The 18,337-nt window shown below is 38.3% G+C and overlaps 1 protein-coding gene across 1 annotated transcript; it reads right to left on the bottom strand.

Moving 5' to 3' along the window:
* Positions 1-723: 723 nt before the first annotated feature.
* Positions 724-5,746, bottom strand: IRX4 (iroquois homeobox 4). The gene is made up of 5 exons (XM_065399637.1): positions 5,702-5,746; positions 4,715-4,966; positions 3,549-3,655; positions 1,762-2,075; positions 724-1,466 (listed from the first exon to the last, which is right to left on the bottom strand). Exons 1-5 carry the CDS (start codon positions 5,744-5,746, stop codon positions 724-726), a joined length of 1,461 nt encoding a protein of 486 aa, XP_065255709.1.
* Positions 5,747-18,337: the final 12,591 nt, after the last annotated feature.

Raw genomic sequence — 18,337 nt, forward strand, 5'->3', positions numbered from 1 at the left:
CTTTACAGACACAGAAAGAGAAAAAATAAGGCCCAATGAAAAAGTATCAATATTTCTGATTTAAATAAATTTGTTTGCAGTTATGCTAATGATTTATTGACATCTCATGAACTTTTTCTAGTATTAATGCAATCATCTTGACATTTCTTTAAATTACTAGAACATCTATGAACACACATTCTAAAACTGGAACATATTTATTTTGTAATGCAAAACGCCACCACTAATTTTTACTTCTGAAACAGACAATTTATTGGAGTGAACATACTTTTTTAACATATTTGTCAAGGTAAATTTGTGCAATAGTGTAAACTTGGTATAAGTGCCGTTTGTGAATTATATGGTAACAATGAAATCAGAAGGAAAAAATCTGAGAAGTCTTTATAACTAATATTGGCATGCCTTAAATTAAATATCAGAATTTAAATTTCTCGTTTGTAAACTTTTGGATGTAAACTTTTAAGTACGCCTACACTATAGTACGTGCTTTTAGACATGGAGTTAAATTATTTTCACGACATTGATCCCTTAAAGTCGCAGCCAACAGAAATTCTTCAAAATAGCAATGAATAAAGTCTGCCCGTTTAACTAAGCAAACTGAACTTTAAATCCTTATCTTTGTTATTTTAAAAAAATTATATTTAAATTTAAATTCTTCCAAATCTCTTTTCAGTGTATCCCACTCTTCAGGTGTTAGAAAGTTCTTTGCCACTTGGGGTGTTGTTAAGAACAAAACATTTTGCTTCCTGATTTGGGAAATGCAAGAAATTCTTTATTTGAGTCCTGGTGGGATAAGTTTGACAGTTGGCCTTTTAGCACGTTAGTACTGTTTCCAATTGAGCGTCCTAAAGATCCCGTTTCCAGAATGGCTCCTTTGGTGGTAGCCCAGGAAACTGTTGTGTTGCTCAAAGCTTGGTTCAAAGTACTGTGTCTGAATATGGGGTCATGAAACACCCCATCCACCCAGTTCCTGAGATTGGTGACTGGGGAATCCTGATGTCTGTCAATGACACTAACAGGAGCAGAAACTGCAACGGAGGCGGAGACTCCTTGGCGTTTCAGCATGCAGGAAGGATACTCAGTTTGGTTTAGAGAAGTGGCGGTGTGAGCCAGGGACCAAATCCTGGGCTTTGTCTCCAATATTTGTTGCCCCTGCTGGAAACACATTTTGGACTCACAGCTTCTCTGCCTTACATTGATTAAGTCTTGCTCACATTCGTCCACCACATTCTTGAGACAGTTTTTAGCCCTCTCCAGGTCTTCTTCAATGGTGGCCGCTGGGATGGGCGTCTTTAGAGAAGGCTCCTTGCAATGATCAGTAGCACATGTGTCGGCTGCCCTTATCTGGCTGCTCTCCAGGTGCTGGAAGGGCTGTTTCAATTCGCATTCTGAACTCTCCGACTCAATGGGGTCAAAGTCATCCAAATCACTCAGTTCCAGCTCTTTTTCTTCTTTGCTGGTGGCCTCTGCAGGAATGGGAAAACAGTAAAGCATACGGAATAAATAGCACCACAGTGCTTCTTTAAAATAATACCATCTCTAAAGATCCGGAGTACTGTTTAAAAGGGCGTTTCTAATAAGAAGAAAGAATACAACTGCAATTCTATATGTATGTTTCTAGGCTATGTGTAATTCATAAGTATATCCTACCCACTCATGCAACAACACTCATGATAAAAACAGTCAAAGGGGAAACTGAAAACTGATCTGGCTACTCTAGAATTTTGCTTGTTAATTGTAAATGTATATTTAATAAGATACCATCGTTTTTCTCGTTCTTCATATTGTCTTCCTGTGACTCTTCCTCCCCTTCCTCTTCGTAGGATCTCTTCTCATCGGAACATTTGTTCCTTGGAGGCCAGGTCATCTTGTTCTCCTTCTTGAGCCTCCTCCGGGCATTGGCAAACCAGGTGGAGACCTGGGTGAGGGTCATCTTGGTGATGATGGCCAGCATGATCTTCTCGCCCTTGGTGGGGTAGGGGTTCTTCCTGTGCTCCTGCAGCCATGCCTTCAGTGTACTGGTGGTTTCACGAGTAGCGTTTTTTCTTCGGGTGCCTCCGTCCATGGTGCCATATCTGTAGTTCACAAGACATATATGACACCATATGTAGATCATGTCAAAGATACAGCGAGGTGGCCTTTGGGCACCTGATCCAAAGCCCACTGAAGCCAAAGGAAAGATACATGGAGTTTGGACCAGGTGCTAGGAGAGGTTAACTGTACCTTCTTCTAGCACTAATCAGTGTCGGAGGAATACTGTACCAAAACCTGAGGGGCCGTAAAAGGCTTTTAGTAATGATTTACCCCAACAATTCAGTGGTAAGAAAGAAGCAATGATAACATATCATTTTAAAATGAGAAATACTGGGCATAAGAAATGTTTTAATTCAATTGTACAATAACCTTTGAAGAATAAATAGAAAAGAAAATGTCTATTTTTATTCAAGTAAATTGCAAAGTCCATTTTAACAACTTCTGTGACAGAAACATCTTAGAAACGCACAGACCCGCACACAAAAGTTCTGCTTTTCAGCTGTTTGATAAATCCTGCTCAGATAAAATACATTTAAGTAACCTCAGGGTGTAACTGTTAACAGAAATATATTTCCTCCTTATTCCTTTTATTAGTAATCTCTCCTACCCTTTTGTTCCTGAAATTGTAAAAACGTGACGCAGAAGACACTGGACTGCACCTGAATATTTAATGCACATCATCCAGGAAAGGTCATCGGCACCCAGTGGGCTTAAAAGGTTGAGATGGTTTAAGTGGTTTTGTGCTGTTTTAAAACTAATAAACATACCGAAGATAAAAGGACTGTTCAATTTAACACAATACAGGAAAAGCTAATTAATAAAAAATTGGCTAGTGGAAAGTATAGCTCCTTGAAAAGTAAAGGACCATATGCTGGGTTGGGAGAACAATTTGTTTAAACATATACTTAGAAAAAGTTTATATAAAATATTATGAGAGACACAAGATAAATTGGTATGATCGCTTCAAGTACTCCCAAGGTATTTAGGCCTCATTGAGTTTTTCAAAGTTACTCCCATTTGTTAAAACATTCAGTTTACTATAGTAGAATAATGAAATTAATTGAATTACATGTCGAAAAGGGGGACGCAGGGTATTTGATACATAGTTTGCTAAAGTCAGGGGTCAGGCACAGGGTTACTGATGTAGCCCCACAACACTGCTCAGTGCTGACAAACACAAATCTGTGGGTATTTAGCCAGTCCCCCTCTCCACCACCTCTCCCCCCATGTTTAATTTAGAGATTTAGTGTTAACATTCAGAATAAAGCTTTGGTTTTTACTACACTGTTTGAGCAGCCTGCCCAATAGGTCCCTCTTCAGTTTCCAGGTAATATACAAATGTAAGGTTTGTCAAAGGAGAAATGTAGGCTTCCATTTTGTCTAATTATTTATTTGCCTGTCTTACCTTGATTAATAATTCATTGTTAAACGGACACAGTGTTTCACTGTTTAAAATGTCTCTTGCTTAGGAAAAATCACTCGTTGTTACGTCTGTTTAATTGTTTGTTTCTTACCTGTCATATTGATACTGACTGAGTGTGTGATCGTAGGGATAGTAGGCAGCCGCCTGGGTAATGCCCGCATGCGCAGATCCACTCCCATCCTTCGCGTCGAAACTGTTCTGTAACACAAAATCGAGTGTGTCCTTTCACCAATTCCCACCCCCAGCCCGCCGCCCCGTCTCTCGCCTTAGAAGTGGTTAAGGGAAGTGAATTGGCTTGTTACATTTATGGTAAAATGTAAAACAAATGTTACACTGTTGCTATGGAATATATTGTTTTCCACAGCAGTGTTTGGTTCCAAAACAATTGCCTCGTATTTGACTACAATAAGGAACCTGTTTCTCTTCTTATTAAAAAGTATTCTCCTAACCGAAATAACTAGCAAAAGCTTAATTCATAGTTCCCTTCTCTACAGAACCGAGAGCACATTAAATTTATTAACATTATAAAACAATGACCTAGAAAGTGACAACAAGCGTTTAAACTTTTAATGACATCTTAGCTATTCACAACTATCTCCTTTAATTAATCAGAAATACAATGTGCAAAGGAAATGAAAGATGAATGGCAACTTTACTGCTGTGGTCTTACAGTAAGATATGTTTTGGCTGTAGCAAAGGTCTAGAATTTCAGCAGCCAGTGAAATCAATACACACATTAACCCATGCTATAATGATGCCAAAGAAAAAGCTCATTCCAAGGTATATCGATTGTTCTGCACCTCTGTATATGCAACTTTGAACTACCAACCTAGCTATATCGTTCATTCCAGTGTCGTTCATCAGTTTCACAGAACTGTCTTTTAACTGTAGTATCATGTAACTATTAAGCATACTTATAATTAGAGAGAGAGAGAGCTAAAAAGGCAGAGCTATGCGTCGATAGTCAGAAAATAGGCTTACGTAAAGAACTACATGTATTTAGATATTTAGTAGAACTACTTAAAGTGATCTCTGTCCTGAAAACATGACTGACTTAGTATAGCAATCTAAACATAACAGCACGTGAATTTTAGTCTTAGTGAACTGTTCCAATTCAGAAGAGAGGGGAGAACACAGATTTCCTCTAGGGAGGACTCTAACACGCAAGCCAAGCAGCGAGAAGATATGTTTTCGTTTATCTTTTGAGCTGGGATTTGATTTACTGATGAGTGACAAGAAGATTCTAGGATTGCTTACCAAAGAATAGAAGGCAGAGGCTTCAGTACCATAGGTAACGTAGTTTCCATAGCCCTGGGTACTTGTGTAAGGATTTCCATAGACTCCTAAGGCAGCTGCAGAATTGAGCTCATGTCTGGCTGTGGCTAACAGCCTGCTTTCGTATACAGGACAATAGACTGGGGTCTGAGCCGAGGCTGCAGCGCCTGAATCTGTCAGAGTCCTGCCACTAGACTCACAGCAAGTTGTCAGGGAATTGGTGGTCATCAGGAACTAAGGGAAAGGAGGAAAACTTTTTAAAACCTGCAGCTAAGTTTTGACATTTGTTTCCTTTAAAGGCAGAGGAAAGGAAGATTTCGGGAAATGTACAGATTAGATATTTTATCAGATAAAAAAGGAAGACAAAACTCTTAAGTGTTTAATGAAAATCTCTACAAGGGGCGGCTACGTCAGGTTTTCAAGCTGCTTATATTAAATGCTTTTAAAAGTAACTTTTATAATGGGTTGTACAAAGTGTTGACATCATTTGTCTTCACTTGCAGCACAATGCTCCCCATCTGCGTTTTTAAACCTTTTTTTTCTAAATCACTCATGCATATTTATTTTGACTGCAGATTTGTAACAGCCCTACATACATCTATTATTAACCTGCGGGTTTCAAATATCCCATTATGTTTCTACAATAGATATTTCAGTAACTTCCCTTTTAAGTGTGTAAATAGTAAACCTAATCCGGAAGATAAAATATTATTCTTGGAGGGTTTCCATCCCCCTTTTCCTTTCGTCTCGCCTCCCCCGCCCCCACCCAGAACACCCTAAATACTGTATGCTCCTTTCATTTTATAAATATGAACACAAACTTAAATATCTTATAAACAGACTGAGTGCGTAACCAATTTCACGCTTTCACGTACTATAAAGGAACACTGCAGCTTTTAGCACTGAACGGTAGAAATCAATAATGACTGAAATTCAATCAATTAACGTTTGCGGACAATAGAGTCTTACCTGGGGTGCAGAAGAGTAAGGGTATCCAAACTGAGGATATGACATGGTACAGAGGCTCCCAGTTATCTAGAAACAAGGAGAGACGTCTGATCTGCACGCTATTGCAGCCTTGCTCTGCTCTATTGTACCAATTGATTGGTAACCACAGGTTCCTAGATGCTTATAGGACGAAGCAGAATACCATATTTAATTTACCTGCATGAATTTTAAACTTTTTTTAACTAAAAAGATGTATAATGAATGTAGCATTTTTTCTACAGCTACAAACTAGAAGTAATTTCTACATGTGGACTCAGAGATTGACAAACGTGGCGACAGAAATAAATATTTTGCACACACGAAAAAAAGAACATAAAAGAAAAGTAGTTCAAAACAGGTCAACTCAGATACACGTTTTATAAACAGCAGAGACTCTGACGTTACATTAAGCCTACTCAATTTGACCCGTTTGCAAGTTTAACATTCATTTTGGTAGGTTTGAGTTTGTGTTAAGAATATACAAAGCAGAGTTTGGAGAGCACTCAAACATCAGATACTTGAGTTTATAGTACTTTAATATGGTTATGTAGGACGACTATGAATGGTTTTGATCTCAAGATCAACTTACACCAACTAAGATTTCCCCCCTTAGTCACTGAAGGATGGCAAACCCTTTTAATTAGAAATTAATTAATGAGCAGCTGCTTCTTCCCACCCCACCACAATAATTAGTCTCAATTACAAACGAGACATATGAAGAGACACACGAGTGAGTCTTCATTTAAGATTTAATCAACAGTTAAAATTAGCAGTAACACTGACAATAAACCACATGGCACGCAGTTTTGGGTTTTTTTGCATCCTTTAATCCAGATGCGCGATTAAATTTAAAAACACTATAAATATACGTTCCAGGCAATGACTGAAGACATGGGTGTTCACCTTGAAAAGAATTTGATCACAGTATCAATATTTGTAATTGTGTTAGAAAAGTCAACTTTTACCTTCTTTAGGGTCCGATCCTGCTTTACTCATGCATTGAAGTGAATGGGACAGTAAGGTGCTGCGAGAATGCAGGATCGGACTCGGACAATGATAGTTTATGTTGTTGGATGGCGAATTTATCAAAGAACAGTTTGTCTTTATGAGTTACAAAAATTATTTAAAATGTATAGTCAGCAGCTTTTTATCCGATATTCTGGGAAAACTCACACTCATAGAACTCTTGATATCACCTCAACTCTGCCTTTTGAGATTAGTTATTAAAATAGCTCTCTTCGGTGTTTTAGACTCTGTTTGAAGCGTAGCATCCCCCCTTGAGAGGCGGGTGACCTAGATGATATAATTTAAACATTATTGTTTGTGTGAGCATGGCAGGTCAAACAATTTTACAAATCAAGGGCCTAATCCTATCCCCACTGAAGCCAATGGTAAAACTTCCATTGATTTCAATGGTATCAGGATCAGTCCCTTCATTATTTTCAAGCGCTTTTAGACTGTATTTCGTTAATCTCAATAGCTCCCCCACTATGGATCTGGAGCAGAAAGAGTCCGTTTATATATGAGAAGTGTTTTAAATCGGTCTGTGGAGCCAAATTCCGCAGTTTCGCTCCTGAGATGATTTAGTTGGCTTGTTGCTTGAGTGAGGATGAAAGGCCCAATTCCACTTGCAGCTGACCATCCCCAACTCACGCTGATTTCGGTAGGAACTGGGGGACCTTCAGCACCGGGCTCCGGGTACCGGGACTGCAGGAGCTGGTCTGAACCGAAAGGCAAAAGGCAGAACCATTTTACCCGCTCTGTGCAGCGCTGCAGTTTCTGACACTGCCCTACAGTTCTAATAATCCTGTTTGTGAAACTTTATTGTTGAAAGCCCATGCAGAAGAGACTTGTTTACTTTTGACATACTTCTGTCATGGTAAATAAACAGGGGGAAGTAATCTCCTTTCAGAATACCGAATTCCCATGATCTGTACAAACTCCTCGATTTACCCAGGCTACCAGTTCCGTCACGGCACCGCAGAGCAGCTAATGTGGCATTGGGAGTCACCCTGTCGTCACCATAGGCTCTCTTCTCTAGGAAAGTGACCTCTGCTGTGGCGGTAGTAATTGTCAATAATTTATAGGGAGTAAACTGCTAAAACTACAACAAACTGCCAGTGTAATGTGGCAGCAAGTTAGCCAGGCATCCGTGAGGCTTTTGGAGGAACTAGAGAACAGCTCGTTGCGCTTGAGCCGTGGCTGATGGTGCAGTGGCGTGCTGCTCCATGGTGTGCAGACTTGCTCGGAGAGATTCCTGGGTTCAGACATGTGAATAGCCCCAGGGTCACACTCTAATTAATGATGATGTTCTCTTCTTCTCCCCAGCTGGAAGACTGCCTCCCAGAAACAAATCTGCCCACTCTGACAGCTCGATTGAGGGTGATTGATGACTATCTGGAGACCACAGTACACATAATACAATATCTGCTGCGTAATTGCTTTAATTTACAGATGAAAATACTAGTTCTAGGATTGGGTTAGACTATAACAAGCGGTGTCCTACGGCATCTCAAATAGTTCCCAAATAACAAATAGATACAGTACATGCAAATTATTCAGACAGTTTAGTGTCTGTAGCCGGGAGAAATGCGTAAAGAACAGGAGTCAAATGACATTAATAATTGTTTTTGAATTCCGTATTGATTTCTTGGGAGAGTGTGTTTATTCCTTTTTCACCTGCAATGCTAATATCACCTTCTTTCTGTGAATAATAATAAACTAGCCATTGGGGCTTATGCTACAATGAAACTCTTACTTATTCTTTCCAGTTACTCAGCGTTTCCAGAACACAATGCTACTTTAAGTTATTTATTAAGCAGATATCATAATGTATAACCTTCTGGAGGATTTTGTGAAAAAATAATTGAGAAAATCCACAAATGTATAAAAATGATCTTCCTTAAGAGATGTGCACTGGCTTTTGCTTACATAAACACTGGAACATTATGCACTGGTGCTGGAGAGGAAAACAGCTGCACTTATCTCAAGAGTGGCTCAGTGCAAAGCACTGTAATTAGCTGATAGAGCTGGAGAACTGTTTTGAGAAGCTGTAGCACAATCTTACAGTTTTTCAAACTGCATGTCTTGTCTTTTTCTTTTGATACTACTGCAGACGTCAACCCAGCAGTGACACCCATAACACAGCAGGATTGATATTTAGATGAGTCGATTAATCTTTACAATACAAGACCAGATTCAATATTTATATTCCTTGTCTATTTATACGTCTACAGTGTCTTTCACTACCCTGTATCAGGCAAATCCACTGATATCCGGTTTTCTGCCCTGAAGGTTCCCTTATTAATCACTGTAATAATTTGTCATTTTTTCTAGTCTGCCTGTTATATTACTTTACCCTAACTGCGCATTATACCAGAACCAATCGGTACTCCCAAGAAAACTGTCTTTAAATTTTTTAAATAATTTACATCATAAAACGGACATTACCTTGACACAAAGTGTTGCTCTTTTGTCACTTACAGTCTACAAATAATGGTTCTTTGTTGATGAGAAACTCAACGAAGTTATATTTCATCACGAATTTCTAGTGCCAGAGCACAAACATGCAATAAGTCCCGCAATGATTTAAAAGCTTTGTGGCTCCTGCACATGAACAACATAACATTGTTCAAATCCAAGTAAAGACGATTAATGCTGTGGGATATATCCTCAAGCATTTGGAAAATGCAAGCATTTGGTATGTAATAAAAAAATATTCTTGCCAAGCCCCTTTCTTGTACAAAAGAGTTAACAGCACTTGAGCAAAATAACCAACGGGAGCTATTTGCTAAGTTAAAGAAAGTAAAACCGTCTAAATCAACATGAAGTGCTGCAGAGTTTCCCAATATAAAAACTGCAAACACAAACATATCTTTGAGAGCCAAAGCTTAATGAAGTATGTCTTAAAGGGTTACTACAAACTGGTTGATTTTTCTTCTTCTCAAAGAAACTGGAGCCAATGTTCAGACAAGTTTTATTATGAAAACATGAAACAAGAAGGAAACATCGTGATACTTGAACAGGCCACAGCAGGTAAAACAGGGAAGCTCTTCTAAGGCTAAGGCTTTGATGGACGTCTTCAGGGACGCGATCTATCTGCGGTTATACAGCTACAGCTTCACTGGATATATGCCCATTTCCTTCTGCTTTGGAGGTGTCATTGCCTCGCCATGAAATATTTCTTGGCGACGGTATATACTTATGGGCTAAATAGACGTTAGTACGATCGTTCGGTCGCGTTTGCTTTGTTTTCAAGTTAATGATTTAAACAGCCTTGACTCACTGTCTGACAAAGGTTGTGAAGCTTAACGTGTTGCCCATTTGGGATCTGACATGGAACTGAGGGCAGCCTGCAACATTTTCAAGTGAAATAGCTTCCATAAAGTCAATATTGACATTAAATACATAGATTTTGAAAAAAGTGTATCTGAAGTGTAATTACATATACTGCAGTCTAAATCAAGGGACAGTGAGTTTTTCATATCTCTTGTACATGCATATCTATAAGCCTCACTATGATCTAGAGTTATGATGATGACATACACAATGATTGCCTAAAAGAGCATCTCTGATATTAATTTACCCAGGTTACAACTACATGTAAAATCAGTTGCTTAAACGTATCCACTTGGAACACTTTTATTTATAGTTTTTACTTAAATCCTCTTGACAATCTAGATTAATGCAAGAAGGATCCCATTCTCACACTAGTCTTTGTATTTATTAACTTTTAACACTTAAGAACTCGAGCCAAGATACACACACGCACGTTTTCAGCATCCAGGAGCAGCTGAAACAGAACATAGGCACTCGCTGAACGGTTAGGTGGACCCTATCATACAATAACATTTCTATGCTCTGTAGATTGCGCAGACTACAGCCACTATTTCATTAGCAAAGCGAAGATCACACAAGATTTTTCTTTTCAATTTCCAAAGTGCCGCAGGTTCCTAGGCATTCAAACGCTTCCGCCTTTCCCTCTTCGAGCCGTTGGCAATGAACAGCTTCACAATACTTCTATGTGCAGATCAAACTTTCTTACTGCAAGATCAAATTCGATTCCTTTCAAAGTTTGACATAAAATCCAGAAATTTTAACTCAGTACCCTACCTTAATATACGCTAATATCCACACCCCTTTCCCAAGAAATAACATGCAGGCTAGATTATATTTGTACTCTGTCCTAGGTAAAGACTGCACAAAGCCAAATGATTTATCACAGGTAGTTTCTCTTCTCCCTAGCAGTTAGTTTTCAGCTGGCTTGCTGGTGAAGCAGGCTCTGAGGGGAAAAAGAAGAAGAAAAAAAAAAGCCCTATCATCAAAACAAGCAGAAGGTTTCTTTACCTGAGATCACGCCAGGCTTCGACTAAAATCTTCTAGCGAGAGGTTTTCCATGGCAGGGGATCTCGTCTCTTGTCTGCAGTGACTCACTTTGCAGAGAGCTATAGAGAACTAATGTAGACATTTCTCAGTGTATAATACCTGACTGGAGTGGAATAGTGCTTTCAGTCCCTAGGCGCCACAATCACTTCACTAACCCCCTGTACTAGAGTGACGTTCAAGTGAATAGCTTCACTGATCACACTCTTTCCTACTGATTAACACTTTCCAACACGACCAGACACTCAAGTTTCAACTTTTCCTTTGAAAACGGATACAAACATTCCTTGATTCCTCGGGTTATAAAAGCTGTTTATGGCGAGGGGGACACCATAATTAATAGCAGGTTAGTAAAATTAGTGCTGCCACTCCAAATGTTGTCCTTGATCCAAATAATAATTGCATTGATTCTGAAAGGACACGAATGTCCTCCATTTAACCTAATGATCTGCAGGTTGTACACACTGTAAGGCAACCATCTACCAGAGATTTGATTAACTGCGCACACATCCAAACTATAGTTTATCTGTACAAGTAAAGATTGCAAGACGCTAAACTTACAGACATCTCTCCTTTTTTGTTTCCCTCTCTTTTGATGAGAGGTCTTAAAGGCAATCGTTACCTGTGCAAGTAGGAAATGTGTGCCTGGACCTCTTCAGCTACTGGCCTTAATTTTTTCCAAAATTGCTTGGTCAGTATTGTGGATCTCAGGTACTATGAACTGCAGCAGCAATTCCCCAGCTACACATGGACGGTGAAAACCACCTTCCTTCAGTTCACCTCCTCTGTCCAGTTTGGATCCATAAAAGAAAGACAATGGTCACATTCAGAACGTTTCAGTTCGGTAGTATCCTGCAATGCCTCTCATCAGTTGAAGATCCTTGGCAGTCTTTTATTAGGAGCCCGATCCTGTCCCCTTTGAAACCAATGGCAAAACTCCCATTGATTTCAAGGGGAGCAGAATCGTAGCAGTGGGACCAAAGCTACGGAAGTTCCAGCACCAGCAGATTTAGAAGGGAATGCTATGTGCTCATCTAGTGTTTTCCTATTCTTGTTTGTCCTAAAGTCTCCAGCGATGGGCAACAGCATACTGGGATTCTAAGGAGAAATCCATTGGGGTGACCCATTAAAGTCGAGGTTACTCGACTGTGAACTTAATACACACAAATAGGGCCGGGGTACTGCCAGTGGTCACCGGTATCATGATGTTAAAGTAACATGTAGGCTAATGACTTTTTACCACAGGCTGGGGTGATCAACTATGCCGCACCAGAAATCTTTCAGGTTCCTGCCTATTGCTGCAGGGCAATCCCAAGGAAACTTAGCTGATATATATTGCAACTCTGCTGTGGCATGCTGTATCTTAAGTTTTACCTCAGAACCGCACCTTCTTTCCTTGGTTGTTCAACAGTGTAAGAACAACTCAAGAAAGGTGTTTGTCTGGGGGGATCAATATAATTTGTGTTTAAATATATAAGCTATAGCAGATGTCTCAATAGGACAGAAGAGGAGAAAAGTGCTTTAGCCTTAAGAAATAATACCCGCGTGTATCATACCAAATTATCTGAGAATGGGAGGGGGTGGGGATGAGAGTCTGAGAAAGGGGAGAGAAAACCCATTTTTAATCTAATATCTTCATATAGTAATTACAAAATGTGAACACTAATGTTAATATGCAACTCTGCATATCAACTTGTTTTTGCCAGAACTATTTCATGATAGTGTCATTTACATGTACCTATACTTACAAAGTTCAACACATATTGCACATTGTGGTGAAGTGGCATTTTAAGTTTGATGAAGGTTATAATAGAAAGGGTCTTTTCGGACACGAAAATAAAGGAATTAAAGAAAAAAAACACATTTTCCTCATCTGTACATAATGGACAGCTGCAAACACTGCCAATCACGTAGTGATCTTTTGCATTTTAAAACAAAGTAACAAAACCACAGCAACATAGTTCCTGATTTGCCCTCCCACTGCTAGCTTAATTTCAGAGAACATAATGTAAATATCTGATTTCAGAAAACATTACAGCATTACCAGGGGTATTGCTAGCATTCCTACCTTCATTAACCTGAAGAATTCTAGCCAAGTCCTTGTGTTTTAATTTAACACATAAAACATCTACATCCAAAGGTGGGAGGCACTTTCCCATTCACGTTCCCATTGAGTGGAACGTGAGCAATACCTTTCTCATGTTCAAATGAATTGTTTGGCTCCGTTCTAGTTCCATGAGATGACATATCTGCTTATGCTAGTGGAGCACAAGCCTTTCCTTTGGCTGCCGCCTTTGATAATTTCCCTGTAGTAGGAGGGGTGCCTCCTTTTAATTTGACAATGGAGGAGAGGTGGATGTGTGGAAGGAAGGTTTTATTCTATTTGATAAAGCCATTGCTCCGAACCTAAATTTGTGCTAAGGAGCCTCTCCATTTCATTCTCTACTTTCCCATTTCACTCTTCTGCCTTCTAAAAGTTTATCTTTTAATCCGTAGAGGCTACCTCTCCAAATAGCTCTCAAAGAAAAGCAATCTGTTTCAATATTTTATAAAGATGATTTAGTGGAATATTCAGTTATGTAATCCCTAAGTGAGAAAATGTTCTTCAAAATAATATGGCACCCCCCCACCCTCCCCTCCGTCCAGGCAGATCCTCATCCTTTTGGACTGGACTGAGATGGACTTCATATTGTTGTCTGGATTCATACACATAAAAGACAAGGGGGAAATACTATTTTCCATTTGCAACTATATACAGATGATTTTGTGGGATACATCCCTTTGACCATAAAAGATTATCCAGGCACAATGCTCTGGAGAAAGGTAAAACCCCATCAAGATCACTACTAATATGAGGTAGTGGAAAATTCCTTCCCAATTCTAAATGTGATGATTTGGAGCTGAATCTTGAATAGCAAAAGTCACTTTGGCTTGAGTGGGAGTTTTGCTTCCACAAGGACTGCAGGACTGGGTCCTTCTGTAGTTCCCTATATGCCTACGAGGATTGTACCTGTCAGGATCAACCAAGAAGGAGAGATATTGTCCCCTTTCAGCACCCACATCCCATTACTTATTTCCCAAACTATCATTCTCCAAATGTTATTTCATTTTTGTTCTGGCAAAGCATCTGGAATAGAATTTGACAAAATACTTCTGTTCCTCTAGGGCTGGGGTACCTGCTGCTTTGTCTTCCTCTCTACTTGACAGTTTCTACAACAACCAGGTGACGCTGGTAATTTCAAAAAGGGATAATTTAAACTTATTAATGATTATTAACACTATCTTAGATTAGTATAGCAACTTTACTTCAGGGGGATCAAAATAATAGATTTTTCATTATCTCAGTGATGGTAGAAGTGGGTGAGTAGATGGTAAAAGTGGGTGAGGGCCGATAATTTTCATATAATTACATATTCACACATGACTGAAATACATCCATTTCTGTGGGGGACATCATCACTTTTTAACAATTTGCAACACCATTGTACAACTCATTAGGACAGGAGGTAAAGCAGAATACTGTGTGAAACTGAAACTGCAGTGAGAATTTATGCAAACAGGGTATAATGACCTGAATGGGAATTTGTTGAGGACATGGAGGATTTGTCTACTCTGGGGATATTTACCACCAGTGTATCTACGAATGTAGTTGCATCAGTGCAAATCTCTAGCATAGATGTGATGCACAGGAGTATTTTGTGACTTTTTTACCTTCCTTCCAAACTGGGGTTACCACCTTGCTGCACAGGTGCAAAATAGTTTATACTGGTACAAGGAATGCATTCTAGCGGTTTGTACTGGAGCAGCTGCATTGGTAAAGCTCCATCAATGGCTACAATCCCAGGCTAGACATGGCCTGATGCTAATAGTCCTCTTTTGTGAAAAAGGATTATTTAATTATTAAAAAATGTGGTTAAAACTTTAGTTTTACATGTCATTAGAAAATCAGCATCTCCAACAGCACCAGACACAGAGTGAGGGACACCTACTGACTTGCCAAAGCCAGTTCTAGAAGCAGCACCCTGCATGTTCCTTTAAGGCATTCCTCTTGTGAGAGCTGACAAGATAAAGATTAGTCACTTACATTTTTCTGCCTTTACTTTACAGAATATTGAATCACATATAGACAAGGGCTAAAAACATACACCAGGCTCATAACTCATGCACAATATGAGGAACCCCCCAGAAACACTGAGTTTAACCTTTACCTAATCAGGAAACAAATGAAATTGTTTAAATAGCTGGGATATTTACACAGTAAAACCAGATCATCTGGGATATATTAAGATGGTGAAATAAGCAATCAGATTTTCACTATAACTGTTTTTCGTTCCCCTGTGGTTTTGAAACACAGTTTTGCGCTCATATCAAAATAGCAAAGTTGATCTTAACGTGCAAAAGGGACATTTCTTTTTCTTTCCTCACACGAAGCTCATAATGTGATGTTCAAAAGACTGAAATACATTAGAAAACCTTTAGGGGTTTCTGTGAAAAAAGGAAAGGCTATTAATTTGAACAATGACTCCAATGTGTATATTTAAATATGCAATGTTTATCTAGTACTGACCTGCATTAGCCAAAATCCATAAAACCACGGTTGTGTACAGAATTGTATAGTTAAAATGTAAAACAAGGATTTTTAATTACTGGCAGGTCATTTTGAAGCTTTTATATTTCACAAAGATATATGTTTAAAAATAATTTGCTTCATGCAGGCAATAGTTCTTTCTAAAGTCTATGCTAGACTGCTTTATTTGTGTATCCATAGTGTTTAGAAGATCTTTATATCTCAATGTAGATAATATTTATTGGAATTAGACAGTTTAAAGGCTTTCATACTACATTTGATGTATGAGTGGGTGGAGGGAATTATTATCAGATAGGGAAATAACATCAGTCTATATGTTTAAAAAAAGCAATCATCTCAACACTTACTGATGTAATTGGGCAGTGAGAGTGCTCAGTCGCATGCCCAGGATACTTAGAGCTTCACAGAACCAGGATCATTGACTGTGATGGGAGTTTTGCCTCAATAAGGAGAGACAATCATGTCCTACAAACCTTACTCATGTGAGTAGTCCTACTGAAGTAGAGCCCTAAGTAAGGAGTACAGGAATAAGGTCCTTGATCCATGGGAAGATGCAATAAAACTAGAAGAAAAGAGGACTAGAAGCCTGATCCTACACATCCTTTCTTGTGGGAGGAGTGCCATTGACTATGGTGCTACTCACACAAGTAAAGACTTTTCACACAAAGGTTTTCAGGACAGAATCAATTGTAAAACATTGCTACAATTAAAGCAACATTTATATATTTCAGTTAGACTAGCTTTCAATAGGATAAACAATTTCTGCTAAATTATTCTAATGAGCTATTTTAATTCTTCCTGAAAGCTCTCAATCATTGCTTCAGAGGAATAATGTGTAAAACTGAAAATTATTTTATGATACTGATTATAACTACAGAAAAATAATCTGGGAAGTCAGCAATAATTTACCATAACAGGGAATTCATTATTGAATTGTTTAACGTAGAAGTTTAATTATGGTTGCATATAATTATCATGTAAATATCATTGTGATCACTTTAAGAGGTTATTTATAAAAGTGTACAAACTCTGAAGCAGTCTGAAAAGATTTTTTTTTTTTTTTTTGCTTTGCTTCCCAAGTCTCTCAAGTACACTATATGTTTTAACTTAAACCAAAGTATAGCCAAGGGCAGACAGGAGTTCCAACAGTGACCAGTGTAATACTCAGTGCTTTTAATTACTGTAGCAATAAATCACACAGGAATGTCCTCCAGGAACTAAATGATTTTCTAAAAACATTTGAGAATATTTTTGAAATTCAATTAATTGAAGGCACCAGATAAAAGGTACATATTCTTAATGGCTATAAAGTAACCCTAAGGGATGTAACTGAGCTCCAAGCTTAACTTCAAAGTGTGACCGAAATACTTACTGTATTACTTTAAAAGTATTCAGATCAATGAATCAGTTAAGATTACTTATACATTTACCAACCTTTTCATTTTCTTTTTGAATATGATAGAAAGAATTGCTCTGGTTTCCCAGGATACAAAAAAGCTGTTGAGACCTGTAAAAGAAATTGTAATTAAAGCCAGCCTTCAGTCAAAACTGGTATTATGAATTTTTAGTTGACACAAGATAAAGGCCAGCAAAACATAAAAGTGGTTTGATGAAACATACATTTACATGTTTGATACAAAAACTTAACAGGTTTGTATTTCAGGCTCTGGGGTGAAATCCTGGCCTTATTGAAGACAATGGGAGTTTTGCCATGAACCTCAATAGAGCCAGGATTTTATCGTGGTATTTTGCTTTTGTTTGAGCATCAAACTGATCAAGGAAAATGTTTGATTTTGGGCCAAATTCTGTTTTGTTTGCTCATGGGAGTAATCATGTTGATTTCAATATGGACTTGATCATGCAAAGTGCTGAACAGCTCCTGACAGCAATGGATACTATCAGCTCCCATGGTAATAGTTTGGTATGCATGGTAATGCTCATCACCTTGCAGAATAGGGCCATAAGTGAATAAGGCATGCAGGATTGGGCCCATTGTTCATAAATGATAAGATATTATGGAAAGAAAGAATTGAAAACAGAAATTATTTGAATTGAGAAGTGTTGCATATGTAGTACCCTTAGTGAAAAGTATTAACAAATGTGTAGTTGCTGATGTGATAAGCCCAGCCAATTTTTTAATAGATTAATCTATTCTGATCAGTTCTTCTTTCCCCTCTGTATTCTCCTACCTTAACTATGTTCCTACTTACACAAATATTTAAACTACATGAAATTGGGTGCTGGTTTTATAGACATTAGTTATTTATTGTTTCAGGTGACAAAGTTCAATATCTAAGATTACAAAAAGAAATTATGTACTGTTAATACCAGTTCATAGAGGAAAAATAATTAAAGATGTGTTATTTGGTAGTGAAGGAAGTTTAGAAATAGCTGAACTTGAAATATGCACACATGCATGCACATGCACAAAAACAGAAAAAAAGATGCAAAATAGAAGAATAGGTATCCATTGCAGATGACAGAGCTAAATTCAGAATTCAAAACTGCAAAAATATTGGAGGAATAAGTGCATCTCTCTCTCTCTCTCTCTCATATCATTCAAAAGTACAGACATAAAGCTAGAGTTATCTTGTATTCTTTCACACACTTTATAATCCTGTGTCCTAACCACACACCACGGAGGTGAA

Source organism: Emys orbicularis, chromosome 2, assembly GCF_028017835.1.
Source record: "Emys orbicularis isolate rEmyOrb1 chromosome 2, rEmyOrb1.hap1, whole genome shotgun sequence".
Lineage (NCBI taxonomy): Eukaryota > Metazoa > Chordata > Testudines > Emydidae > Emys > Emys orbicularis.